Here is a 27,737-nt window from a genome sequence, read left to right on the forward strand (position 1 = left end):
GTGTGTGGGTGTGTGTGTGTGTGTGTGTGGGGAGCTTGTTGGTGTAGCCCAAAAAAGGTATTGATCCTGCTCCGAGAGCAAGTCTGGAAATACGCCTGCAGCAGAGACTGGGATGGAGTGGGGGCTGCGGGAACCAAACCGTTTGGTAACAAGAGACACGCACTTATGAAAAGCAGGACATGGAGGAAATTAAAGGAATGAGACGTCGATTTAAAGTGTGTGTAAACACACCAGTCCATTATCCATCATCCAGCCTGTTTAACACACATTTACAGTGTCTGAGATCTGAAGCGGCACAAACCTCGGAGAACGGTGATTTCCAGGTTTTCCAGGTCCGGTGTTTGTAGGTCAGTTCATGCAATGGTTTTTTGTGAGTGCAGATTTGTGAAAAATGTCATTGGTCTAAATCTGTAGGAATTCAATGAGTTGCCTGTGATATTAAAATCACATCGGCCTCTCACACACACATGCGAGCGCCGTTAGAAGAGGATTTGCTGTATCACTGACAGTAAAGAGGCTTTTTGTTGTGCTAAAGAGATCTACACTTGTTTCAGAGTGGCATTAGTCTCTGATCTCCCATTTATCCTGAAGTGGGCTGATGGGGGGGTGGGGGGTAATACACACACACACACATGCACGCTCTCTGATTGGAGATTTACAAATAAGCCTTTGCATTTTTACCTCATGCTCTGAGCCGCGTGTATTGAATATGCTCAGATGCCGTTGGGTCGCCCACGATCCGCTCTGCTGTTGTAGCGTGCTCTATTTACCCCACGTCTCCAGTAATTACCCTTATGGGATTGCACACATGTGTTACCATGGCAACTTTGAACTTTGACCCCACGAGCAGAGCCGTAAAATCGGAGTGTGATGGTTATTGTGATAGACAATAGAGCGAGTGCATGAGTCTCAGCTGGTATAGAGTCAAGAAAGTGTTTTTTTATTTTTTTTAAGTTTGCCTCAAAGTAAAGTCCACATTAAATCAAAATGATTGCAGTTTACTTTGTGCACGTTGCTAGTCATGTGGTGAACAAATAATCTGTGCAGGTTAATGGAAAAAAGTTTGTCTTGGTAATCTTTAATCAAAATCTGAAAATTTGCTTCCGCTCTGGAGTGGCGTTTTGTCTGACGTCAGCTTGATGGTGTGGGCGGAGTATCCCTAGCCACGCCCCTCTAACCGCGAGAGAGGAGGAGCACTAAAATAAACCCCACCCTCTATTCAGTTTCAGTTGGAAATACGTCACAATACTGAAAGAATGTAGAAGCTACTTCCAGATCACGCGAGAGTAGGAATCGCGGTTCAGTGTTACGTCTGTCCGTCAACGCTATTGGCGTAAAATTATTTCTGGTTTTATTTTGATGTGGTCAGTGACTGAATGCTTACGCAAGTGTACAAGTGCAGCATTAAAGGGTTAGTTCACCCAAAAATGAAAATTAGCCCATAAATTACTCACCCTCAACACACAAGACACTTAATTTTTTTATGGATGGACGCTTTTTATTTAACTTCTTTTAGACTGATGCATGCAACACCCGCTGAGTGGCATTAAACAGCTTGTAAGATCAAAGACCATTTTAAATATAACTCTGACTGAATTCGTCAGAAAGAAGAAAGTCATATCAGAAAAATCTAAATCAGAAATCAGAATCAGAAAGAGCTTTATTGCCAAGTATGTTTGCACATACAAGGAATTTGTTATAGTGTCACAAGCTTCCAGTACACTGAGACAACAACAACACACCGATAATAAAAGTGAGATGTGAATAAAATACACATGCGGTGAGTAATTTATGGGCTAATTTTAATTTTTGGGTGAACTAACCCTTTAAAGGGCTCTGTTTTCGGTTCTCTAGAAAGGGATAGAGTTTCCTTCAGATGTCTGTCTTTAAATTTAATGTTGTTAATCAAATAGCTAGATATGAAAAGGTCAAGAAAACGGGCTGTAGAAGACATTCCCCCTGCTTTAGTGCAGTGTTTTCCAGTGGACTTGAGTTGAGTTTGTTCCCTTTAGAGTGCTTGCTTTTTAGTGACCTTTATTTTTTTTTTGAGTGTGTTGAGCAATGTGTTTTTCATTTTCTTAGTCTTTTTTTTTTTTTTTTAGTACCTCATTGAGGGAGACTCGACTCACTCACAGACACACACACACACACACAGGAAGTATAAACTGCAGACATACAGTCAGACTCATGGCACAAACAGACACATGAAGTAGCCGAGAGCTTTGAAACACTCGTTCACAAATCATCTCGTCTTTCCGTCCTTCACTGAGCTCCTCCTCCTTCAGCTGCACCATCTGTTCACTTTCTTGTCCTTCTCTTGCCTGATCACTCCATTCTGCTGTTCTCCTTTCACTGGAAGTTACAGGTCAGTGAGTTTGAGGGAATCATAGTTTCTACTCTCAGAAGATCTGCGAGTTCTTCCAGTGAGACGTGGCTCAGTAAAGTGTGTGTGTGTGTGTGTGTGTGTGTGTTGGCAGCGAGCGGCTCAGTAAAGTGTGTGTGTGTGTGTTGGCAGCGAGCGGCTCAGTCCTTAAGGAAATGAGGCACATGACGGGGTGGTGGAGGGCTTCTCTGTGACTCATTGTCTCTCTCGGCTCTAGTCTTCTGTTTCACACACATGGACTCCAGATGTTTCTGTCTTCATTCTCTGGACGGCCTTTAGATCTGAGCTGATCCTCAAATATCAGCAGAAAAAACACACTCAGACTTTCAGTCTGAAAGCAGAATCTGGGCTGAATCTCAAGAACACATCCAGCTCGTATTTCAGCCCAAAACCCAGAGAAAAAAGCTGTATTTTGAACAACGTAAATCATTTCAGACCATGAACACTTTTTCCATTGTGACATTGTTTTTCATTTGTGTGATGCAAAAAAATTTTTAACTTGAAAATCTTTGGCTTTATTACTGTAATGCGCACTGTGGGGATTTTTTTGCATTACAGCAATCCGAGTCGCCATTAAGAGCAAAGCAGAAAAAGGCTCTGGAGTATTACAGTAATGAGAATTTTGAAAGCGAGACCAGAAATTATGCAATTTGGGGGGGGGGGGAAATCCACCACGGTCCTATAAATAGGCTAACACACTATGATTTGTTTCTTCTTTCAGTTGTTGCAGTGCATTGTGGTCCGGCCGTGTTTTCATGAGATTGGCTGTGCAAGCATCAAGCATCAGCACTGCAGATGATTCCAGTGTGCTTCTGTCTGTGGCGGCGCAGTGCGCACTGATAAGTGTTCCCTCAGGGGACTGTACTGTAGGAGGGACATTAGTTCCAGCTGGGATCTGCACGGAGCTGAAAGAGCGTGTTTATCAAGAGAAGATGAAAAGAGACGCAGCAGCAGAGCAGAAATAACCCGTGATTCTCTTCAGAACCGTCCTAATCTCCATTACTCTGTCCTCACATCAGAGCGGTTTCTCCTATCGTGTTGTGCAAGCGTCCAGATCGGCTCGTCTCATCTGCTATAAATATTAACTACGGCGGATCTTTTGGACTCTAATAAGTAACCGTTAAAGTCCTGTAGTAAAACCACAGCGGTACGGAGTCATCTCCATTTGTCCCTCGTGTCGTGATTATGCTCTTGTTTTAATGTGTGAACAATAGCTGGGCTTGAACCCTGACGGAGCGGCGGGCGCTAATCTCATTACACACCACTATAGACCAATTAAACGTGCAGCCCAATTAGAGGCGGCGCTACAGATCTCTCAGACACAAACACCGAGAGACACGGATCACACGCATCCTTCACGTGAACGCAATCCCATAATGCACTGCTCTAAGCTTAGTGAACATTAGGGTTGCAAAGGGGTGGAATATTTCCGGAAACTTTCCCAAAATTCCCGGAAGATTCCCCAAAAAAATCCTGGAATGTTTCTGAAATTTACCACCTTTTTGCAACCCTAGTGAAAATAAACGATTTTTAAAGCCAGAGGAATACTAAGAAGTTTCCATTAAAATAAACTGCATGTTTCCCATGTTCTTGTTTATTAGAGTTTTGTGTTCTGCCAACAGCAAACTGTAGTCTTTATTCAGGTTAGAATAATATAGGATTTACAGTCTTTACAATGACACACACTGTAGAAAGGTCCTTGATTGTGTTATTTTCACAACTGGGGCTGCAACATACGATTATTTTGATAATCAATTAATCTAACGACTATCAAAGCAGTTAATTGACTAATCGTCATTTATTTCACAGATTAATCAATGGACTTTGATTTGATTATTCAGCTTTTGCAATATTGAGTTATGCATATTCTAATAAATAAATAAAGGTAATGACTTAAGCTTTTGAAAAATCATATGTCATTACAATTAATTTATTCAAATAAATATATCTGGCACACAAAATGAGATGACAGATGAGATATTCACCATTTGATTAGCTATATGAAAACATTTTGTAAGTCATAAAGGTGAGACTAAACCATTTTATTCACAACATAATCTCTCTTAAAATACCTTTATAGAGTTATGATAATCAAAACAGTCCTGAGCTAGATCAAGCTTTGATCTCTGCAAACCAAACTATCACTTTAATTAAATAATTATTTTCCCACTAATAAAAAGATTTTATCATTCGCTAGCTCCACACTGGAGAGCTGCTCTATAACTGAAATTAAAGTAGTAATTCTAACCGAAAGCGACTCTGACAGTGGTTTTTTATGTTTAATGCTGTAAAGCTGCTTGATTTAAGGCTATCTATTGCATAAAGTACTGTATAATAAACGTGACGTGACTGGACTTTACTGGAGTACCGAACAAACATCCACATCTCTGTAATCAGATGCTTTCTGCACTGCTGCTTTCTCATTAGGGATGTCATGATTAACTGAGCTGGTTGAAAATCGATCCAAATATGTGACGATTCAAATCGGTTGAGATGCTAAACAAATCGCGATTCGGGGCAGGAGTTTATATGAATGTATGTCTGAGGGGAACTGACTGTCTTTAGAAAAGTTTAGATGGCATTTTGTCTTTTCATCTTGCCTCTGTATAATGCACATTAAAGTTCATAAGTGTAGCGCTGCTTTGTTTACAGCGGTAACCAAGGAAACACTGTATCATTGCTGTTCATAAGTGCAGCGCTGCTTTGTTTACAGCGGTAACCAAGGAAACACTGTATCATTGCTGTTCATAAGTGCAGCGCTGCTTTGTTTACAGCGGTAACCAAGGAAACACTGTATCATTGCTGTTCATAAGTGCAGCGCTGCTTTGTTTACAGCGGTAACCAAGGAAACACTGTATCATTGCTGTTCATAAGTGCAGCGCTGCTTTGTTTACAGCGGTAACCAAGGAAATTTTTGTATGTTTTAGAATCTGTTTTTTTATTTCTTATTCTTTTTTTTTTTTTTTAGTACCTCATTGAGTGAGACTCACTCACAGACACACACACACACACACAGGAAGTATAAACTGCAGACATACAGTCAGACTCATGGCACAAACAGACACATGAAGTAGCCGAGAGCTTTGAAACACTCGTTCACAAATCATCTCGTCTTTCCGTCCTTCACTGAGCTCCTCCTCCTTCAGCTGCACCATCTGTTCACTTTCTTGTCCTTCTCTTGCCTGATCACTCCATTCTGCTGTTCTCCTTTCACTGGAAGTTACAGGTCAGTGAGTTTGAGGGAATCATAGTTTCTACTCTCAGAAGATCTGCGAGTTCTTCCAGTGAGACGTGGCTCAGTAAAGTGTGTGTGTGTGTGTGTGTGTGTGTTGGCAGCGAGCGGCTCAGTAAAGTGTGTGTGTGTGTGTTGGCAGCGAGCGGCTCAGTCCTTAAGGAAATGAGGCACATGACGGGGTGGTGGAGGGCTTCTCTGTGACTCATTGTCTCTCTCGGCTCTAGTCTTCTGTTTCACACACATGGACTCCAGATGTTTCTGTCTTCATTCTCTGGACGGCCTTTAGATCTGAGCTGATCCTCAAATATCAGCAGAAAAAACACACTCAGACTTTCAGTCTGAAAGCAGAATCTGGGCTGAATCTCAAGAACACATCCAGCTCGTATTTCAGCCCAAAACCCAGAGAAAAAAGCTGTATTTTGAACAACGTAAATCATTTCAGACCATGAACACTTTTTCCATTGTGACATTGTTTTTCATTTGTGTGATGCAAAAAAATTTTTAACTTGAAAATCTTTGGCTTTATTACTGTAATGCGCACTGTGGGGATTTTTTTGCATTACAGCAATCCGAGTCGCCATTAAGAGCAAAGCAGAAAAAGGCTCTGGAGTATTACAGTAATGAGAATTTTGAAAGCGAGACCAGAAATTATGCAATTTGGGGGGGGGGGGAAATCCACCACGGTCCTATAAATAGGCTAACACACTATGATTTGTTTCTTCTTTCAGTTGTTGCAGTGCATTGTGGTCCGGCCGTGTTTTCATGAGATTGGCTGTGCAAGCATCAAGCATCAGCACTGCAGATGATTCCAGTGTGCTTCTGTCTGTGGCGGCGCAGTGCGCACTGATAAGTGTTCCCTCAGGGGACTGTACTGTAGGAGGGACATTAGTTCCAGCTGGGATCTGCACGGAGCTGAAAGAGCGTGTTTATCAAGAGAAGATGAAAAGAGACGCAGCAGCAGAGCAGAAATAACCCGTGATTCTCTTCAGAACCGTCCTAATCTCCATTACTCTGTCCTCACATCAGAGCGGTTTCTCCTATCGTGTTGTGCAAGCGTCCAGATCGGCTCGTCTCATCTGCTATAAATATTAACTACGGCGGATCTTTTGGACTCTAATAAGTAACCGTTAAAGTCCTGTAGTAAAACCACAGCGGTACGGAGTCATCTCCATTTGTCCCTCGTGTCGTGATTATGCTCTTGTTTTAATGTGTGAACAATAGCTGGGCTTGAACCCTGACGGAGCGGCGGGCGCTAATCTCATTACACACCACTATAGACCAATTAAACGTGCAGCCCAATTAGAGGCGGCGCTACAGATCTCTCAGACACAAACACCGAGAGACACGGATCACACGCATCCTTCACGTGAACGCAATCCCATAATGCACTGCTCTAAGCTTAGTGAACATTAGGGTTGCAAAGGGGTGGAATATTTCCGGAAACTTTCCCAAAATTCCCGGAAGATTCCCCAAAAAAATCCTGGAATGTTTCTGAAATTTACCACCTTTTTGCAACCCTAGTGAAAATAAACGATTTTTAAAGCCAGAGGAATACTAAGAAGTTTCCATTAAAATAAACTGCATGTTTCCCATGTTCTTGTTTATTAGAGTTTTGTGTTCTGCCAACAGCAAACTGTAGTCTTTATTCAGGTTAGAATAATATAGGATTTACAGTCTTTACAATGACACACACTGTAGAAAGGTCCTTGATTGTGTTATTTTCACAACTGGGGCTGCAACATACGATTATTTTGATAATCAATTAATCTAACGACTATCAAAGCAGTTAATTGACTAATCGTCATTTATTTCACAGATTAATCAATGGACTTTGATTTGATTATTCAGCTTTTGCAATATTGAGTTATGCATATTCTAATAAATAAATAAAGGTAATGACTTAAGCTTTTGAAAAATCATATGTCATTACAATTAATTTATTCAAATAAATATATCTGGCACACAAAATGAGATGACAGATGAGATATTCACCATTTGATTAGCTATATGAAAACATTTTGTAAGTCATAAAGGTGAGACTAAACCATTTTATTCACAACATAATCTCTCTTAAAATACCTTTATAGAGTTATGATAATCAAAACAGTCCTGAGCTAGATCAAGCTTTGATCTCTGCAAACCAAACTATCACTTTAATTAAATAATTATTTTCCCACTAATAAAAAGATTTTATCATTCGCTAGCTCCACACTGGAGAGCTGCTCTATAACTGAAATTAAAGTAGTAATTCTAACCGAAAGCGACTCTGACAGTGGTTTTTTATGTTTAATGCTGTAAAGCTGCTTGATTTAAGGCTATCTATTGCATAAAGTACTGTATAATAAACGTGACGTGACTGGACTTTACTGGAGTACCGAACAAACATCCACATCTCTGTAATCAGATGCTTTCTGCACTGCTGCTTTCTCATTAGGGATGTCATGATTAACTGAGCTGGTTGAAAATCGATCCAAATATGTGACGATTCAAATCGGTTGAGATGCTAAACAAATCGCGATTCGGGGCAGGAGTTTATATGAATGTATGTCTGAGGGGAACTGACTGTCTTTAGAAAAGTTTAGATGGCATTTTGTCTTTTCATCTTGCCTCTGTATAATGCACATTAAAGTTCATAAGTGTAGCGCTGCTTTGTTTACAGCGGTAACCAAGGAAACACTGTATCATTGCTGTTCATAAGTGCAGCGCTGCTTTGTTTACAGCGGTAACCAAGGAAACACTGTATCATTGCTGTTCATAAGTGCAGCGCTGCTTTGTTTACAGCGGTAACCAAGGAAACACTGTATCATTGCTGTTCATAAGTGCAGCGCTGCTTTGTTTACAGCGGTAACCAAGGAAACACTGTATCATTGCTGTTCATAAGTGCAGCGCTGCTTTGTTTACAGCGGTAACCAAGGAAACACTGTATCATTGCTGTTCATAAGTGCAGCGCTGCTTTGTTTACAGCGGTAACCAAGGAAACACTGTATCATTGCTGTTCATAAGTGCAGCAGCTGCTTTGTTTACAGCGGTAACCAAGGAAACACTGTATCATTGCTGTTCATAAGTGCAGCAGCTGCTTTGTTTACAGCGGTAACCAAGGAAACACTGTATCATTGCTGTTCATAAGTGCAGCGCTGCTTTGTTTACAGCGGTAACCAAGGAAACACTGTATCATTGCTGTTCATAAGTGCAGCGCTGCTTTGTTTACAGCGGTAACCAAGGAAACACTGTATCATTGCTGTTCATAAGCGCAGCTCTGCTTTGTTTACAGCGGTAACCAAGGAAAGGCTTTAAGCGCCACCTGCTGGCAGAGAGTGCATCTGCGTCTCGTTCAGCTCGTCTCATGTTTCGGTTTCATGCAGATATTTCTTATGTATAGTTTCACAAAGCCTCTAATATTAAATGTTAAGAGCACAGACAAAGCCTTATTTTTCTTTATATGAAGACATTTATTTTATTTGTGTCACTTATTTATTTGATTTGGGGCTTGTTTTAAAATTTCAATGTAGTTTTGTTATTTACATTTACATTAGCTTATATTTAAATTTTGTAATTTAGCAGATGCTTTTATCCAAAGCGACTTACAAATGAGGACAATAGCAGCAATCAAAACCAACAAAAGAGCAATGATATGCAAGTGCTATATTAGTATATTATTATTATTATAGTGTTATATTTCAATTTCACAAAGAAACGTGCAGCATTTTGTCCAATCAATAATAAAAGGACGCATTTAATTTATAATTTGTCTTAAATCTCATTTTGTTAAAAAAAATCGTGAGTTGAGTGAATCGTTACATACCTATTTCGCACCGCTGTCAGTTTTTGTTGTTTATTTCGTTACTAAGTGGAAAGCGCGCAGCATATATTTACATATTGATCCAAACGCCGCTCTGCTGCGGTTGCTCTGAAGCGCCGTGTGTCTTCTCTTGAATTGCATCCAGGAGGGCTGAGACTAGGGTTGCAAAGGGGTGGAAAATTTCCGGAAGCTTTCCAAAAATCCCTGGAATATTCCAAAAAATATCCTGGAAAGTTTCCAAAATTCCTGGTATGTTTCCGAAATTTACTGGAAATAAATGTTTCATTAGCTGAACATTCGGTATGTTGTTAAACAACAGTACAGTGCATTAAATGCGGCTTTACACTGACTGCCGTCTATTGGAATGAGTTATTATTAGTCCGATCAGACTGATCTTTCCTGGTAGCAGTGCTGTCTGTATGGCAGGCTTGGAGCTCAGAACACGGCTGTGATGCTTTCGTATCGTCAGGCGTCCTCTGAGGTTAATTAGTGTCCAGTAATCAGACCGAGTGTGCTGGTTCTCTCAGGTGGAGCTGGTTTAAGCTCTTCATCTCGTATCTCAGTCCGGTAATTGATGTCATTTTGAAGGGCTTTTGCCCGCAGGTTTAATTGGAGTCTTCATTATTCACAGATCTGGTGCTTAAATGTTCTCAGTTGCGCAGTTGATAAGGAATCTAAAGGTTGTAACAGGTAAATGTTACTTAGGGTGTAATTCTACTACCCATCATTAGGGGACACTATGGTTCTCTTATGAGAAGTTTAAATACAGTTAGATGGTAGAAGAAGAGAGAGATGTTTGGTAAGAGGAAAGCATGGCTTCCCTCTTGTAGCCTTACCTTCACTGAGATGTCCTGATTGGGAAACATGTTGTTTTATGCTCAATCAAAGTAAGGTCCTTTTTTTATGCATATTCACAGTGTGGCTGTATAAATTGCATTTCATGGTTTTGAGGTTTTATTCAGAATGACAAGCCATAATGCTCTGCGTGAGGATGGAGCCGTACCCAGCCTAGATTTTGTATCAGAGTCCTTTACCGCGCACAGGGAACCCCTCAGAGAACTGATCAATACATTCAGTGATTGGTATCTGGACTCTGAGGAAGATGAGGAGGATTGCACAGGTGAGGATCTGGATAATTTTCCCTTACCACCCCCTCCACCACCTGAAGCTGACAGAGAACTAATCCCCTCTGTTACACTTTTGAATGGACGACTGGATGAAAGAATAACATCACTGGAAGGTAAAATTGAAGATTGTTATCAGAGAGTGGATGAATGTGTTTCTCAGGATGAGATGAAAAGCAAATGTAAAGCCATTGAAGCAAGATTGCATTATTTTGTGGAACGTGAATGTGACAGAGTTACGAAAAAGCTTGAACTCAACGACCAGACATTAACACTGTGTATATTCCCATTGTTGTCAGAAATAGGTATTTCACAGCCATGGTGGATACGGGTAGTACTTTATCCCTTATCCAGGAATCCTGTTGGAAACAGTTGTGTAAAACCGAACCATACCAATCGTGCCAAGGACAGGCATTCATGCTGGCCAATGGACAAAGGCAGACGGCTTTGGGAAAGGTAAATTGGAGAGGTGAAATTCAAGGACTACAAGTAGATCTGACATTGTTCATTATGAGAGATACTGATTTGACAGTGCCAATCATTTTAGGCATGGATTTTCTGCTGATGACCGGAATCGTGTTAGACTTCCAAAAAGCTCAGTACACTTTGCCTTCTGCAATAGGAGCTGGGACAGATTTTTCTTTTCCATTTTTGAACAATGATGTCTGTTCTACAGTGCATTTTTATCTTGCTATACCCAATCTTCCAGTTACAGAGGACACCTTGCAGACTGTTCAGCAACTTGTTCAAAAAGCTGACACTCAAACCCAGATGAAAAGGAATCTGGAAAATTTGATGTTAGACTGGCCAACTGTTTGCACTCACGATATTGGACATACAAACCTGGTAAAACACTGCATTATTACCACAGACGAAATCCCAGTAAGGAAAAGAGCCTACAGAGTTTCTAGGGATAAGCAGCAGTTCATTGATGCTGAAATCAAAGAGTTGTTAGCTAAAGAGATCATACGTACTTCAATCTCTCCTTGGGCTTCTCCTGTGGTAGTAGTGCCAAAGAAAGATGGTGGTTCAAGATTCTGTATTGACTATAGAGGACTGAACATGAAAACACATCTTGATGCTTACCCCATGCCACAAATTCCTGACATTTTAGAGTCACTGCACGGAGCTGCTGTATTCACCACCCTCGATCTTAAAAGTGGCTATTGGCAAATGGAGATGGAAGCAGATAGTATCCAGAAAACAGCATTTGTGACGTCCTCTGGGCTATTCGAGTTCTTACGGCTTCCTTTTGGATTGAAAAACTCTGCTGCTTCATTCCAAAGGCTGATGGAACATGTACTCAGAGATTTAAGAGGAAAGTGTTGTCTGGTATATATAGATGATGTGGTGGTGTATTCTCGTAATGAACTGGAGCATTTTCAACATCTAAACCAGGTCTTCAAGTGTCTATATGATGCTGGTCTCACTCTTAATCTAAAAAAATGCAACTTCATCCAAAGAGAATTGACTTTTCTTGGTCACATTGTTTCAGCGGAAGGAGTAAAAACTGATCCAGCAAAGGTAGCTGCTGTCCAGGATTTTCCGATACCCCAATCCCTTAAGGATGTTCAGCGTTTCTTGGGTTTGGCAGGGTGGTACCACCGTTTTATCCCTAATTTTTCAGCAAAAGCTGCACCTTTACATGCCCTTAAGCAAAAGAAAGCTTCATGGATTTGGACTGAGCAATGCCAGCGTGCTTTGGAGATTATAAAGCAAGACCTTACCCAAGCACCAGTACTAACTCCCCCAGATTTCAGTAAGACATTTAAAGTGCAGACCGACGCTAGTGAGATTGGATTGGGGGCTGTATTAACTCAGGAAACAGAAGGAGAGGAACATGTGGTAGCCTATGCTTCTAGGTTATTAAGAGGAGCAGAAAAAGCTTATTCTGTTTCAGAGAAAGAGTGTTTGGCTGTCGTGTGGGCTGTTGAGAAATGGAGACAATACCTGGAAGGACGACCTTTTGAAGTAGTCACAGATCATGCAGCTCTCACATGGGTTTTTCAGCATCCTAAACCAAACTCTCGTCTCACACGGTGGACTATACGTCTGCAAGGTTTTCAGTTTACAGTTAAATACAGAAAAGGTATATGTAATGTGGTACCTGATGTGTTGTCCCGAAATCAAGAACACTCAGGATCATCGGAGCTGTTGGCTGTAATCAAAGCTACTAAGTCTATTGCTTTTTCAACAAATTTATCTGTAGATTTAGATCAGATCACTTCTGTACAACAAGATGATTTGGAAATCCAGGAACTATGTAAAAAGGCTAACTCTCAAACTATTCAGGCTCTTTCAAGAGTGCATTACGTGCTGGAGAATGGAGTACTGTTTCGCAGCGTACCAGATGGAAATAAAGGCCAAAAACTACAACTGGTCATACCAATGGGTTTTCGTAAAGAGTTCTTGCAATATGTACATGATAACCCTTTAAGCGGTCATCTTGGAAGATTAAAAACCCTTCTTCGACTTCTGGACATAGCTTATTGGCCAAATGTGAGAGCTGATGTGTGGAGGTATTGTAAAGATTGTCAAACTTGTCAAAAGTATAAGCCTGTGTTAACCAGGTTGTCTGGATATCTACAGTCCACGCCAGTAGTTGAACCTGGTTATATGCTTGGAGTTGATCTGATGGGTCCATTCCCAAAGAGTGTCAAACAAAATGAACATCTCTTAGTAATCGTTGATTACTGTTCCAAGTGGGTGGAGCTATTTCCTTTAAGAGTGGCAAAAGCCCCCCCAATAGCCAGAATCCTAGTGGAGGAAATCTTCACTCGATGGGGCACCCCTGCTTATTTGGTGTCGGATCGTGGAGCTCAGTTTACCTCACAGCTACTTTCCTTAATCTGCAAACAGTGGGGAGTAGTACAAAAATTGACTACATCCTATCATCCCCAAACGAATATGACAGAACGGATCAATCGCAACCTGAAAACAATGATTGCTTCATACGTGGGAGATCAGCATCGCCAATGGGACCGATGGTTGCCTGAATTTAGGTTTGCAATCAATACTACTTTCCAAGAGAGTACAGGATTCACACCAGCCGAAGTAGCTTTGGGACGGAAATTAAAGGGACCGTTAGAGAGGGCCTTACATCAACCTCCTGCTCCTTGTAGTCCTGCCTATAATGTGTTGGAAAGACAACAGCAACTCATTGACCTTGTGAAGAAAAATGTGGAACGAGCCCAACATAGACAAAAACACTACTATGACCTGTGACGCAAGCACAGTCAATTCCAAGTGGGAGATGTAGTCTGGGTTCGGTCTCACCCTTTGTCCAGAGCTGAAGAAGGCTTTATGGCTAAATTAGCAGCGAAGTGGAAAGGTCCGGCTAAGATTGTTAAATGTCTTGGTCCTGTCAACTATTCTGTTTCTTTCCTTAATGATTCTGAAAATGCTGAGACTTATCATGTGCAGAATTTGAAAACTTGTTACGGTTATGATAAGTCTTTTTCTAATCGGGGGGGTATGTAACAGGTAAATGTTACTTAGGGTGTAATTCTACTACCCATCATTAGGGGACACTAACTAACAAGTTTAAATACAGTTAGATGGTAGAAGAAGAGAGAGATGTTTGGTAAGAGGAAAGCATGGCTTCCCTCTTGTAGACTTACCTTCACTGAGATGTCCTGATTGGGAAACATGTTGTTTTATGCTCAAAAAGGACTCCTTTGACCTAGCCTTCTTAGATGTATCAATGGTGCATTTAGGACTGCATGGTCTCTGAGGAAAATATAAAGGTCTAATTTCTCTGCATTGCATCTCCTTACTTTGGGTCATCAAAACGGGATATAAATTACAAGGATAAGAACTATTTACATCTGTCTTTTCTACAAGGTTTCTTCTTTCGCTTTTGGACTGGGACATATAAGTATAACCATCTTCATTACATTAACATTTTTGTACGATTGGTTTATGGTATGTTATTTTTGCTTTGGGGTTTATTATTGTGAATTTCATTGTTGTTGTTTTTCTTTTTCATAATATATCTCTGCTAAGAAAATCAGTTGTCTGTTCTATGGTTCAACCTCAACCAGTTTAAGTATTGTGAGAAGTTAGTAGGTAGATCCCTCCCAAAGGAAAAATACTTTCAGATTTATAACTATTACTCATAGAAGTACGAGTTTGTTATAAGGTGAGAGCGAATCTTCACGCGTGTGTCACACAGATGACCGTCCGTCTCTCTCTGATGGTCATTACAGGAGGTCAACAGTCAGTCGATCGCTCTGAAACACTGAATCAGCTCTTTCTGCAGATCAGACTCGTCACAAACCTCAGTGATTCGCTCCGTTATTCACAAGCTGCAGTTCCTCAGTCACAAATAATGAAAATGTCGTATGCAAGTGTTCCGTGTGTCTTGTATATTATATAATATATTTCTGCATTTCTGGTTAACTGGGCTTGAATGTTTCTATCACAGGCCGGTTAGGAGATCCTTCAGGAGTGATGCTGGTTTTCACTGATACACTTTCGGTCGGTCAGCTGAAGGTTGTACATTCACCTAAATAAGTGGCAAGAAGAGTGGGATACATGTACACATAATAAATTACATGAAATCCATCCGGAAATTTCAAACAAATTTTTAATCTCTTTTAAAACTGGATTTGATCAAGTGGTGTTTAGCAGATGTCATACAAGACTGAAGATCCTACTCGATGCATGTTCTGCCAGATTCCCCTTTCTGTCAAACATTTTTTTGGACTGTCCCGCTTTTAATATATCACCGTATTCTAATTTGTTGAGATAGCGAATTGGTGGGTTTTTGTTAAATGTAAGCCAAAATCATCACAATTAAAAGAACCAAAGACTTAAACTACTTCAGTCTGTGTGCATTGAATTTATTTAATACACGAGTTTCACAATTTGAGTTGAATTACTGAAATAAATGAACTTTTCCACGACATTCTAATTTATTGAGATGCACCTGTATGTAGAAAACTCCTTTATGAAGTGAAGTCACTTATAGAGTTTAGTATAATTTTGCCCAAAAAAGTTTCAGGATTTTTATCGTATGTTAATGTAAAAAATCTTGTGTAGTGTATTGTGTGTGTTTGTTTGCTGGTTGTTATTGTATTTTTTATACTTGTAATTTTTGAATTAATGTGTGTGTGTGTGTGTGAGAAAGAGAGAGAGTGTGTGTGTGTGTGTGTGAGAAAGAGAGAGAGAGTGTGTGTGTGTGTTCAGATTGTTCAGTTGGTGTAGTTAATCTCACTCTTTATCTTCTTTTTCTCTGTGTAATCCCTCCATCCCTCTCTTTATCCATTTATCAGCAGCCGTTTGTCTGTGACCTTCACATCTGCTCTGTTTTCAGAGGTTTTGCACACAATTGAATGTCTGTAAATATCATTGTTATTGTAGTATTATATCAGAAACTTAATATAGTCTCTTGTGATGCTTAAAAATACTCTTGGTCAGCTGAACATTATAGGATTTGAAGATTAAATTGAAGTGAATGGCATATTATGAGGATTATGATGATATTTGGTGCTGAGAGCATGAAATTCCATTTGCTGTGATTTACATGTTTGAACTTGTTTAGGGAAACTTAGTTGAACTAACTAAAAATAAATTAGCAGTTTGATTATTTATAAACCGTTTTTATGATTTCTAATCGGATGGAATAGAAGCTAAAAATCTTTGAAAATTAAGAAATCTGTTTGTTTGTCTTAAGAAAAAGTGAAGAGAGAGAGAGAGGGAGGGAGGGAACGAATGCGTGATATGGGAGGAGAGAGAGAAGAGAGCGAGAAGGCCGAGAGAGGGAGGAGAGACACGGACGGACAGAGAGCGAGAGAGAGCAGGGGAATGAGAGGGAGATTTTGAATGTGTGACAGAGAGATCTGGAAGCTGGAAACGCTGCTGTCTGTCGCTGCTGTCTTCAATAGGATGATGGGAGTCTTTTACCCTCCTGTGCAGCCGGTGAGTTCTCAATCATCCATGTTGCTGCGTTTCCTGCCTGGAAACATCGAGCGTGATTCACTCGTGCACGTGTGTGTGTGTGTGTGTGTGTGTGTGTGTGAGTGAGAGCCCTTACATAAGTAAACCACATTCTGCTAAATGCATAAATGTAATATTGTAAATGAAAGCAGCTGCAGATGACACCTTCAGTTAGTCTGTGAGTGAGTGTGCGTGTGTGTGAGAGAGAGTGTGTCTCTGTGAGTGTGTGTGTATGTGTGTCTCTGTGAGTGTGTGTGTGTTTGTCTCTGTGAGTGAGTGTGTGTGTGCGTGTGTGTGTTTGTCTCTGTGAGTGAGTGAGTGTGTGTGTCTCTGTGAGTGAGTGTGTGTGTGTGTGTATGTGTGTCTCTGTGAGTGTGTGTGTGTGTCTCTGTGAGTGAGTGTGTGTGTGTTTGTCTCTGTGAGTGAGTGTGTGTGTGCGTGTGTGTGTTTGTCTCTGTGAGTGAGTGAGTGTGTGTGTCTCTGTGAGTGAGTGAGTGTGTGTGTGAGAGAGCGATGGAGGTGAGGAAAGTCTTGTGTGTTTCTCCAGCTGTCTGTCTTGACTGAAGGGGCCAGGTGCTCTTGAGCAGTTGTTCCTTCATCTGTCTGTCTGTCTCATTGTGTCTTCACATCTGTCTCACACACATGTGGCTTCAGTATTAATGTGCTACAGCGATACAAATCAGTCTTTTATTGGTTAGAAGCTGTCTGTGGTATAGTCTGGGATCTGTCTCTCTCTCCGTCCCTCCCCCTCTCCTGCCGTTTCCCGAGGGCTCGAGCAGCTGTTATCTCTGTGTTTTCCTTTAAAAGCAGGAATGGGATGGGGGTGGGTGGGGGATGAGAATGGAAATTGATTTTTAGAGGTGATGCTCAGAGAGAATCTCGGGAGGAGAGCCAGAGCCGTGGACAGTGAAGCTCTGCGCTCCTGATGGAGGACGGCGGGAGGATGGTGGGAGAGAGCGATGGAGGTGAGGAAAGTCTTGTGTGTTTCTCCAGCTGTCTGTCTTGACTGAAGGGGCCAGGTGCTCTTGAGCAGTTGTTCCTTCATCTGTCTGTTTGTCTCATTGTGTCTTCACATCTGTCTCACACACATGTGGCTTCAGTATTAATGTGCTACAGTGATACAAATCAGTCTTTTATTGGTTAGAAGCTGTCTGTGGTATAGTCTGGGATCTGTCTCTCTCTGCGTCCCTCCCCCTCTCCTGCCGTTTCCCGAGGGCTCGAGCAGCTGTTATCTCTGTGTTTTCCTTTAAAAGCAGGAATGGGATGGGGGTGGGTGGGGGGTGAGAATGGAAATTGATTTTTAGAGGTGATGCTCAGGGAGAATCTCGGGAGGAGAGCCAGAGCCGTGGACAGTGAAGCTCTGCGCTCCTGATGGAGGACGGCGGGAGGATGGTGGGAGTATGCTGAACCCCACCCAGCGTTTGCCCTGCAGCGAGGGAGAGACGCTTACCTGTCATCTCATGATCTCACACGCTCGCTTTAGAAACGGAGAGCAGCTGCCTTTGTTATGCATAGAAATATAGGCCTATATTCCCCCTAAAACTCTTTTTGTTGACGTTCGAATATTGTTTTGGACATCTGATACACACACGCACGCATCTAAATGAGGACAGATGCGTGTTGTTTTTATATAAAGCTCACACAAAACCTAAAAGAACATGCAAAAACTGTAGCTCAGTAATAAACAAACAAGTAGATGCTAGATCATTTCTCCACCGATACTAATAGCTGATTATTCAGAATAAGGTCTGCCGATACCGATAGTTTGCTTTTATTAAGGGAAATCCATCCATGCTGTAAACTATACAGGGAAGCCTCTCATTTGTTACATTACTGTAATATTAGTAGGGCTGGGGGAAAAAAGCCTGTTTTCAGTTAATGAACGGAGCATTGTAGCGCACCTCCCATCCTATAGATTGCAATAAGCTTTGTGCTTCTGACCATTTTATTACCATATTCAAGCAATAAATATCGTTTTGGCGCTGTTTAATGTGTAGTGCCTCAGCACTGAGCGTCACCTCCACTTTAATGCCAGTTACAGCATGAAATAAACATGAATGAACATCAGAAAGTATGTTAAAAGAAAGAGTACAACTTACCGAATTCCGTTTTCTTCTGATGTAATCGCTCAATCAGTGTTTCAACCGCGGAAATATGTCCGTATAGCTGCTTGTTAACAATACGTCACATTTATCTCAGAAAAAACATTCGGTGACCACAAACTCGCTAGTCATCTAGAAAAATTAACTCTAGAGAGAAGCATTTTGCTAAATATATGCACCATAAAACATATTCATAATTTTTTTTTACTGTTCTTCAATATTTAATTTGTTTGAATAAATCTGTCAAGTTTTTATGACAGACGCCATTTAAATGTTATATTTCAAAAAAACAGATTAGAGTAGGAATATAATGATGTAATTGTAAAGTTAGTATTATAACTTTACAATAAAAACTTCATTGAGTGTGTTTGTATACAAATCAGTTACATTTTAACCTTAAAGCTGCAGTCTGTAACTTTTTTAAAAATTATTATTTTTTGGTTAAAAATGATCAGAAATCAATATTTGAACATGTACGTAACCCTCATTTTGTTGGCAGATTGTAATCCAGAAAGGATTGTGTTTATGAAACACATGTGACTGAAATTAAATTATATTCCAGTTTTAAATGTGCATCTGATTACAGATAGTGGGATTACACAAGTTTTGTATTTTAAAGAGAACCAGTTTGAAGGAAGAATATTTAACTTTTTAGGTTAAAAATTCCTTAATATGAAATTCGAATGGTATGAAGATTAGAGATTAGACTGTACAGAAATTGAGATCTACACACTATATACACATAGTCACGCAATGCTGGTGTTGTTAACATTAACAATTTGAGAACAAAGTATAACAATAATAATAATTTGCCCGGTTTGATGTGATATGAGCTAACCGATCGTTAGATTAAATCACCGTTGGTAGCGCGATTTATTGTAATGTTGTTTTTCCTCAGTTGGTCAGAACAAAAGTGGCAGACTTGTTACTCGTTCAGATGACAATATCTGGTGAAAATGTTATTTGAGTCATACATTCCAAGACGTAGGCTAGAATCTGTGATTCTGAAGTACAGTATCCACACATACTCCACAAAACATTAGATTAATCGGCGCTCGAGCCGTGCCGCTGCACAACCCACGTAAAGAAGATAATTCCGCAAATAACTGCAATTGCAGGTTTCAAACAGAGATGGCGACAAAGAGGCTAAAGTTACGGACTGCAGCTTTAAATATGAGAAAATTTGATATGTATTGTACTTATAAATCTAAATAATCAATATGGAAGCCCTAAATATTAGAGGATAAAAGTAACAACATAGTCCAAACTATATTTATTTTCAGAAATAATAGCACACTAAAACTTACACATTGAAATATTTCTATGCAACTCAATTGCACATTAGGTATTTTTTATTTTTATTCAAACATATATTTAATTAACCGCTCCTCTCTAGTGTTTAATATACTTTTCCTGAAGTCAATGCAATGTAAGTATCATATTGATCAAGCTCTTTTATTTGCTGTGTTTCCGCGGTTGAAACACTGATTGTGTGATTATATGAGACATGATATATTTCGGTGAGCTGTACTGCACCTTCTAATGTTCATTCATGTTTATGGCATGCTGTATTTCATGTTTATGTTTCATTCGTGTTTGATGCACTCAGCGCTGAACTGAGATGCTGCTGCGAACCGTCACGGCATGTTTAAGAGCATCAAAACAGCATTTATTTGAATTTTTAAATGAACGTCATTTAAAAGCCTTCCTATCGGGCGTAACAAAGCTCTTTGTGATTATTAGATGGGAGGCACATTACAAATAGTTTTTTACTGTTCTTCAATATTTAATTTGTTTGAATAAATCTGTCAAGTTTTTATGACAGACGCCATTTAAATGTTATATTTCAAAAAAACAGATTAGAGTAGGAATATAATGATGTAATTGTAAAGTTAGTATTATAACTTTACAATAAAAACTTCATTGAGTGTGTTTGTATACAAATCAGTTACATTTTAACCTTAAAGCTGCAGTCTGTAACTTTTTTAAAAATTATTATTTTTTGGTTAAAAATGATCAGAAATCAATATTTGAACATGTACGTAACCCTCATTTTGTTGGCAGATTGTAATCCAGAAAGGATTGTGTTTATGAAACACATGTGACTGAAATTAAATTATATTCCAGTTTTAAATGTGCATCTGATTACAGATAGTGGGATTACACAAGTTTTGTATTTTAAAGAGAACCAGTTTGAAGGAAGAATATTTAACTTTTTAGGTTAAAAATTCCTTAATATGAAATTCGAATGGTATGAAGATTAGAGATTAGACTGTACAGAAATTGAGATCTACACACTATATACACATAGTCACGCAATGCTGGTGTTGTTAACATTAACAATTTGAGAACAAAGTATAACAATAATAATAATTTGCCCGGTTTGATGTGATATGAGCTAACCGATCGTTAGATTAAATCACCGTTGGTAGCGCGATTTATTGTAATGTTGTTTTTCCTCAGTTGGTCAGAGCAAAAGTGGCAGACTTGTTACTCGTTCAGATGACAATATCTGGTGAAAATGTTATTTGAGTCATACATTCCAAGACGTAGGCTAGAATCTGTGATTCTGAAGTACAGTATCCACACATACTCCACAAAACATTAGATTAATCGGCGCTCGAGCCGTGCCGCTGCACAACCCACGTAAAGAAGATAATTCCGCAAATAACTGCAATTGCAGGTTTCAAACAGAGATGGCGACAAAGAGGCTAAAGTTACGGACTGCAGCTTTAAATATGAGAAAATTTGATATGTATTGTACTTATAAATCTAAATAATCAATATGGAAGCCCTAAATATTAGAGGATAAAAGTAACAACATAGTCCAAACTATATTTATTTTCAGAAATAATAGCACACTAAAACTTACACATTGAAATATTTCTATGCAACTCAATTGCACATTAGGTATTTTTTATTTTTATTCAAACATATATTTAATTAACCGCTCCTCTCTAGTGTTTAATATACTTTTCCTGAAGTCAATGCAATGTAAGTATCATATTGATCAAGCTCTTTTATTTGCTGTGTTTCCGCGGTTGAAACACTGATTGTGTGATTATATGAGACATGATATATTTCGGTGAGCTGTACTGCACCTTCTAATGTTCATTCATGTTTATGGCATGCTGTATTTCATGTTTATGTTTCATTCGTGTTTGATGCACTCAGCGCTGAACTGAGATGCTGCTGCGAACCGTCACGGCATGTTTAAGAGCATCAAAACAGCATTTATTTGAATTTTTAAATGAACGTCATTTAAAAGCCTTCCTATCGGGCGTAACAAAGCTCTTTGTGATTATTAGATGGGAGGCACATTACAAATAGTGTTTGGGGAAGGGAAAATCATGACCTGCATCACAGTGAGATACTGCTTCGGTAGTGTTTAACCCAGAATATTTAATTTAAGAAATCAAACACTCGTCAGATCCACACGTGATGCCATTAATGACATCAACACAAGCGGTTCATGCCGAGGAGATGAAACGCAACGGAGGAGCTCCAGAGTCGTTAAATGAGTTTGTGTGTGTAGAGCAAAGGAGCAGTGCTCTATCCAAACTTTCCGTGGGTTGCACATGTGCTGAGGGTGGAGTGTGTGAGAGACAAACATTCACACTCACTCGTGTGTGTTTGTCTCAAACACCAGTGTTTGCAGGCTTTTATCTGGGCCGTTTTGGACCCACAAACCTTTGCACCCATGCTGGGCGCTGCTGGACTCTGATTGGTCGGGGAGGAAGGAACGGCCACGCCCTCTGAAGAGGATACAGCTGGCCAATCAGAGCGTCTGTGGGCGGGTCAGGCGTGTGTGTCAGGATCTGTGAGAGCTGAGAGTAATGCAGGAGGGTTTCGTCACTCTTTCACATGCTCCAATTCTGCAGTTGACCAATGATAAACACATTTAAAGTTATTTTAAGGGTTGCAAAAATGTGGAAAATTTCCAGTAAATTTTGGAAACTTTCCAGGATTTTTTGGAATATTCCAGTGATTTTTTTTTGGGAACGTTTCCGGAAATTTTCCACCCCTTTGCAATCCTAGTTCTTTTAAAGAAGGTCCGTTCACTCAAAGTTTTAGTTGACAATAACAACACTGGCAGGTCTGAAGGGGTTGAATAATATTGGTCTTTAAATGCAAAATATTTCAAGTGTGCTTGCAATAGTTCCACTTTAGCTCAATCAGATATACTAAGCATATCTTTAATTGTACTTCAGCACAATTAAAATGCATTACGCACAAAATTAGCAGACTTGAAGTATACCAGTTTAGAATGAAAATGTATTTGTAGTATACTTGGCTTGAAATAAATTGCAAACACTTGGCTTGATGTTTGCAAAGCTGATTTGTAATGATTTGGGACAGTAATAATTGGGGACACAGAAATGAATGTATTGAGACGCTGTAAATGAGTGTTACTGCTGCTGGATCCTGAAATGTCGCTCGTTAATGTTCTTGAGGTTGACGAGGAGATCTCAGAGCTATAAATACCAGGCCGTATCTCTCTCTCTCTCTCTCTCTCTCTCTCCGTCTCTCCGTTCTTTTCCCGCTGCCATGTAGGGAAGTGATGCTGGAGGAGGAATGCACACTTGCACACAGAACAATATTTCTATTACCATGGCTTGTGCGCATCAAGATTGAGTTCTCATGCGCATTAAAATCATTTCTATCAAACCAGCACTTAAACAGCTGCCTCTGGTATCTGTAACTTACTGTAGCCTATAAATTCATAATACTGATATCACCATCTGTTAGAATTAGATTAGTGTTACTGTACAGCAATAAATATAATTTTTAATTATGGTATTATATGTGCAGACTTTCTAGGACACACACGTATTTAGAGAGATTATATGAACAGACTGATTAGCATGAAAATTGAATGTTTACTACTGTCCTTTTGGATTATTGACACTATTTTCCTAATTTGATTCTGTAAAGCTGCTTTAACACGATCTGTATTGTTAAAAGCGCTATATAAATAAAGGTGACTTGACTTGGCATTTAGCATGGTCTGTGGTGGAAAAAAGTGTCAGGGCAAAAAAAAGTTAATGTTAAGTGATTTAAAATGTAGAGAAAATATTGCTCTGTTTCACGAAAGCGGTTCTAAACAAAGCCATGTTGTGCGTCTCTGCACACAGAATGAATTTGAATGCGTAAGAACAAAATTACGCCTTTTCAGCATAGCCTATTTTATTTGAAGTGCATCCTATGTATTCCGATGCAAGCATTAATGTCTCTGGGCATTTGTTATATCATCTCAATATGAGAATATAATTTTTTTTGTATAATATCTTGAGTGCATAAAGTGTGTAAAAAAAAAAAAAATGGCTATTTACTTAATACAAAAAATGTAATTATTATTTTTTTCCCCAGAGTGAAATATAATTACTGCATGTGTTTTTGTGGGATTCGCATGAATCAGTCGCTGCAGCAACACTGTTTGCATTAACGTGATGCTTAACCCTCATCAGGATGGTGTTTGTAGCCGGTCAGAAACTCGTCTGCTGTGCTGGTTTGTGTGTCGGAGGCCCGTGCGCTGAATTATGCACGAGGCCTCATTAATATTGAACAGCTGCCTGAGTCCGCTTGTCACCAGAAAGAGAGAAATGTAATATCTCTGGCTTTTAGCGGCGTCATCTGTGAAAGGAATGCATTACCGTCTCTCTCTCTCCATTCCAGTTGATTTCACTTTTCCTCTGTTCTCGCTCTCATGGCGGTCGCTCTTTTAAGTGAGCTGTTTTTCTTGTCTTGGGCCGACCGGTCGATTAACCCTGGTCTCTCTGTCTGTCTCTGATCTGCAGGGTTCACAGGACACGATGGGAGCTTTGGAGGGCGTCATGGCTCCGTTCTCCTCCTTCCCTCCTCCTCCTCCTCCTCCTCCTCCTCAGAACGGCCTGGTGCTGGAGTTTGGGGGCGGCAGCATTTACTCCGCAGGGGGGCAAACGGAGGCCCCGGCAGGAGCCAGCAGCACCTCCTCCTCTAACCCCAGCGCTCAAGTAAGTGCTAAAGCTCCTCGAGCAGATGGTGATGTCTGAGCGCTCGCGCCATTTGAGCAGCTGGAACAACAAACGTGTCGAACGACTTCCGGTCACTCCGCTCCGCGTGAATCATCTCAAGACACTGTGATTTGTATCTTCACTCTTTTGTGGAGTCGTAAAACCTGTCTCTAGGGCTGGGCGATTTTTATTTTATTTCATATTAATCAATTAATTTGAGTTGAATGTATTTTTCAGAAATCGAGGAATCACGATATATTGACCAAACATTAGAATTGGACACTATGACAGTGTGCCCATGATAACAGAACGATTAACCGCTGCATGTGACGCACTCGTATCGCTAGATGCCGTTCACACAGAATGTGCTTTTGTGATGATAAAGACGCGACGCGGCAGTGGAAGAGCAAACACATGCAAGAAGATGCGAGTCAACTTCTTTTAACTTGAGCGCTGTGTTTTTAGAAAGCTGTTTCATAAGAGACGAGCGCAACAGTCAGACATTCATGACTGCATAGAGAAACAATGGAAAAGCAGCGCAATCCAACAAAAACCCTGTAACTGTCTGATATTTCATGTGTGCATCACGGTGACGGGCTTAAAGCTGCTGTTCATTGTTTTTACACAACATCTATAGTTAATAATACTCTGCTGGTGTTATACCTTCAGTCATTCTGAAATTGAATTACCTTGATTTTTAAAAAATTATTTCTGAACATTTAATGTGTGTAAGACAAGTTGTAGTTCATGCGTCTTTTCTGCGAAGATATTTAACAAGTGATTTGTTGAACATATACTTCATGTGTGCTGCACTTGGAATAGAATTTTCTTTAACTAGCGGGTTAATTAAGAAAAAGCTACTCTATCAGTCAAACGTTCTGAAAAAAATAGAGATTTAATTTTTTTGCCATATGTCCCAGCTCTAGCTGCCTCACTCTCTCTCACTTTCTCTCTCGTCTCTCTCTCTCGTCTCTCTCTCTCTCTCTCTTTCTCTCTCTCTTCTCTCAGCTGTCAGACAGATCTACTCAGGCAGAAGTTCAGTGTGTTTCTGTTGGCGCTGCGGGCAGCAACGAGTCCTCCGAGGCCAAAGGAACCCCGAAACGGCTCCACGTTTCCAACATCCCCTTCCGCTTCAGAGACCCAGACCTGCGGCAGATGTTCGGGGTACTACAGGCTTCATAGGCCTCAGGGTTTATTCCTCAGATGATTGTAGAAACGGTGACAAACTGTGACGTGTTTAAGGGCCAATTCTGCCCCCTGGTGTCCGAGATTGTAACGACACCTTAAAGCGACTGTTGTAAATGCAGCTCTTCTGTAATGATCAGTTTGTAGGCATTACACAAACAGCCGTGGGTTTGTTTATGTTGAGCATTCTCTCTCTCTGTGTGTGTGTGTGTGTGTGTGTGTGTGTGTGTGTTTTTTAGCAATTTGGAAAGATTCTGGATGTGGAGATCATTTTCAATGAGAGGGGCTCAAAGGTAAGAAATCATTTTAAAATCATGCATTTGATTAAATGTTCTTGTTAGACTAAAGTAACAGTTCACCCCCAAAAAACATTGATCATGTAATGACTGCTTCAGTGTGACAGCAGATGTTTAGCAGATCGCTCTGACCGATCGCTCTATGTATCGTTTGCGATAATGTCTTAACTGTTGTTTTAACGATGTGCGTTTTGACATTATCGAGAATATCGCACAAGTCAAACAAAACACAGCTACAGAGCGCGCGCATACATTACGTGATGAAGTCTAGTAGTTTAGTATTCAACGATTTATGTTTAAATGATCAAAACATTATGCATTTGTAACTGCAGGTTAATTGCATTTGTGTGTAAATAAATCTAAATGGCATTTCAGACGCAGCCTTCGTGTTTCCTCTGCACTGCAAAGATGAATTTCGTTGATACTGATTTCATTTGTTTGGTCACAGCCCAAATGTCTTATTATTCTAATCGACTGATTGAACGTAAGAATTTGACTTAAAGGATGATGCACAGAAAAAATGGCTTTGGAAATGTAAAAATGCCCAAAAAGGTAAAAATCTATTTAAACTTATTGGAAAAGATTGATTTCTATCAGTGTGAACTGACCACCACACAGAATATATTGTGGGATCTTGACAAACTTTCTGGAGCGTTTTGGGGTGAATTGTTCCTTTAAGCTGGGTGAGTTTCGGAGGTCCGACGCTTCTTGTGTGTTCCTCTCTGTCGTGGTCCAGGGCTTTGGTTTTGTGACGTTTGAGGGCAGTGCAGATGCAGAGAAAGCACGAGAGCGTCTCCACGGGACCATCGTGGAGGGACGGAAGATCGAGGTGAGTCTGTCTTTCTCCTTCTGATGTTCCCATTTCACTCCTTTACTGACCAAACATGTCCTGGAACTGCTTAAGATGCTCAGCTGTGTGTGTTGCATTATGGGAAGTGTGTGTGTGTGTGTGAGCTTAGCAATGCATGGTTGCATCTCTACTGCAGTCCACTTCAGATTCTGTGAGTTTTTCTGTTTCTCGGCTGTTTTTTGGATTGGTTGTTGTCTGGCTGAGTGTCGGTTATTAACAGCATGCGGTTATTTTCCCTTTTTTAAGTTCATGATCTGATTTGTACTGAGCATGCTCACAGTTAGCCAATCACATGCGTGCGTTTGATGCTGTTTCTGTTTCTTCTGGTTTGTATGGCTTTTTTGTTTGTAAAACATTTGCTTGTATTCTTCCGATACATGAGGACTGACGATTCGGAATGCTTTCACAACTTTGGTGTTGTACCTTTATTACGGCATTCGTGTGCATACTGTGAGAAAACGGCTCACTTTCAGATGCTTGTGTACTCTTTGTTTTTAGTGCATTTGTAGATTGTTCTGTGAATCTGGGAGATGAGAAGAAGCTTGTTGCTGGCCGTGTGTGTGTATGTGTTTTTTCTGAGAGAGAGAGAGAGAGAGTGTGTGTGTGTGTGTGTGTGTGTGTGTGTGTGTGTGTGTGTGTGAGAGGGAGAGGGGGTGTGTGGGGGGGTGTGTGTGTGTGTGTGTGGGTGTGTGTGTGTGTGTGTGTGTGTGTGAGTGTGTGTGTGTGTGTGTGTGAGAGAGAAAGAGAGTGTGTGTGAGTGAGAGAGTGTGTGTGAGAGAGTGTGTGTGTGTTTTTTCTGAGAGAGTGAGTGTGTGTGTGTGTGTGAGAGA

At 40.2% G+C, this 27,737-nt stretch overlaps 1 protein-coding gene across 1 annotated transcript in view; it reads left to right on the forward strand.

Annotated features, from left to right (window-relative positions):
• Positions 1-27,737, forward strand: part of LOC107572343 (RNA binding protein fox-1 homolog 2-like) — a 45,077-nt gene that overhangs the window by 1,479 nt on the left and 15,861 nt on the right. The window contains exons 2-5 of the mRNA XM_016258777.1: positions 24,382-24,576; positions 25,585-25,740; positions 26,001-26,054; positions 26,794-26,886. Of these exons, the coding sequence (XP_016114263.1) occupies positions 24,382-24,576; positions 25,585-25,740; positions 26,001-26,054; positions 26,794-26,886 (498 nt within the window). The remainder of the gene's footprint in view (positions 1-24,381; positions 24,577-25,584; positions 25,741-26,000; positions 26,055-26,793; positions 26,887-27,737) is intronic.

This window comes from Sinocyclocheilus grahami, unplaced genomic scaffold, assembly GCF_001515645.1.
Source record: "Sinocyclocheilus grahami isolate Dianchi unplaced genomic scaffold, SAMN03320097.WGS_v1.1 scaffold1737.1, whole genome shotgun sequence".
In the NCBI taxonomy this organism is placed as follows: Eukaryota; Metazoa; Chordata; class Actinopteri; order Cypriniformes; family Cyprinidae; genus Sinocyclocheilus; species Sinocyclocheilus grahami.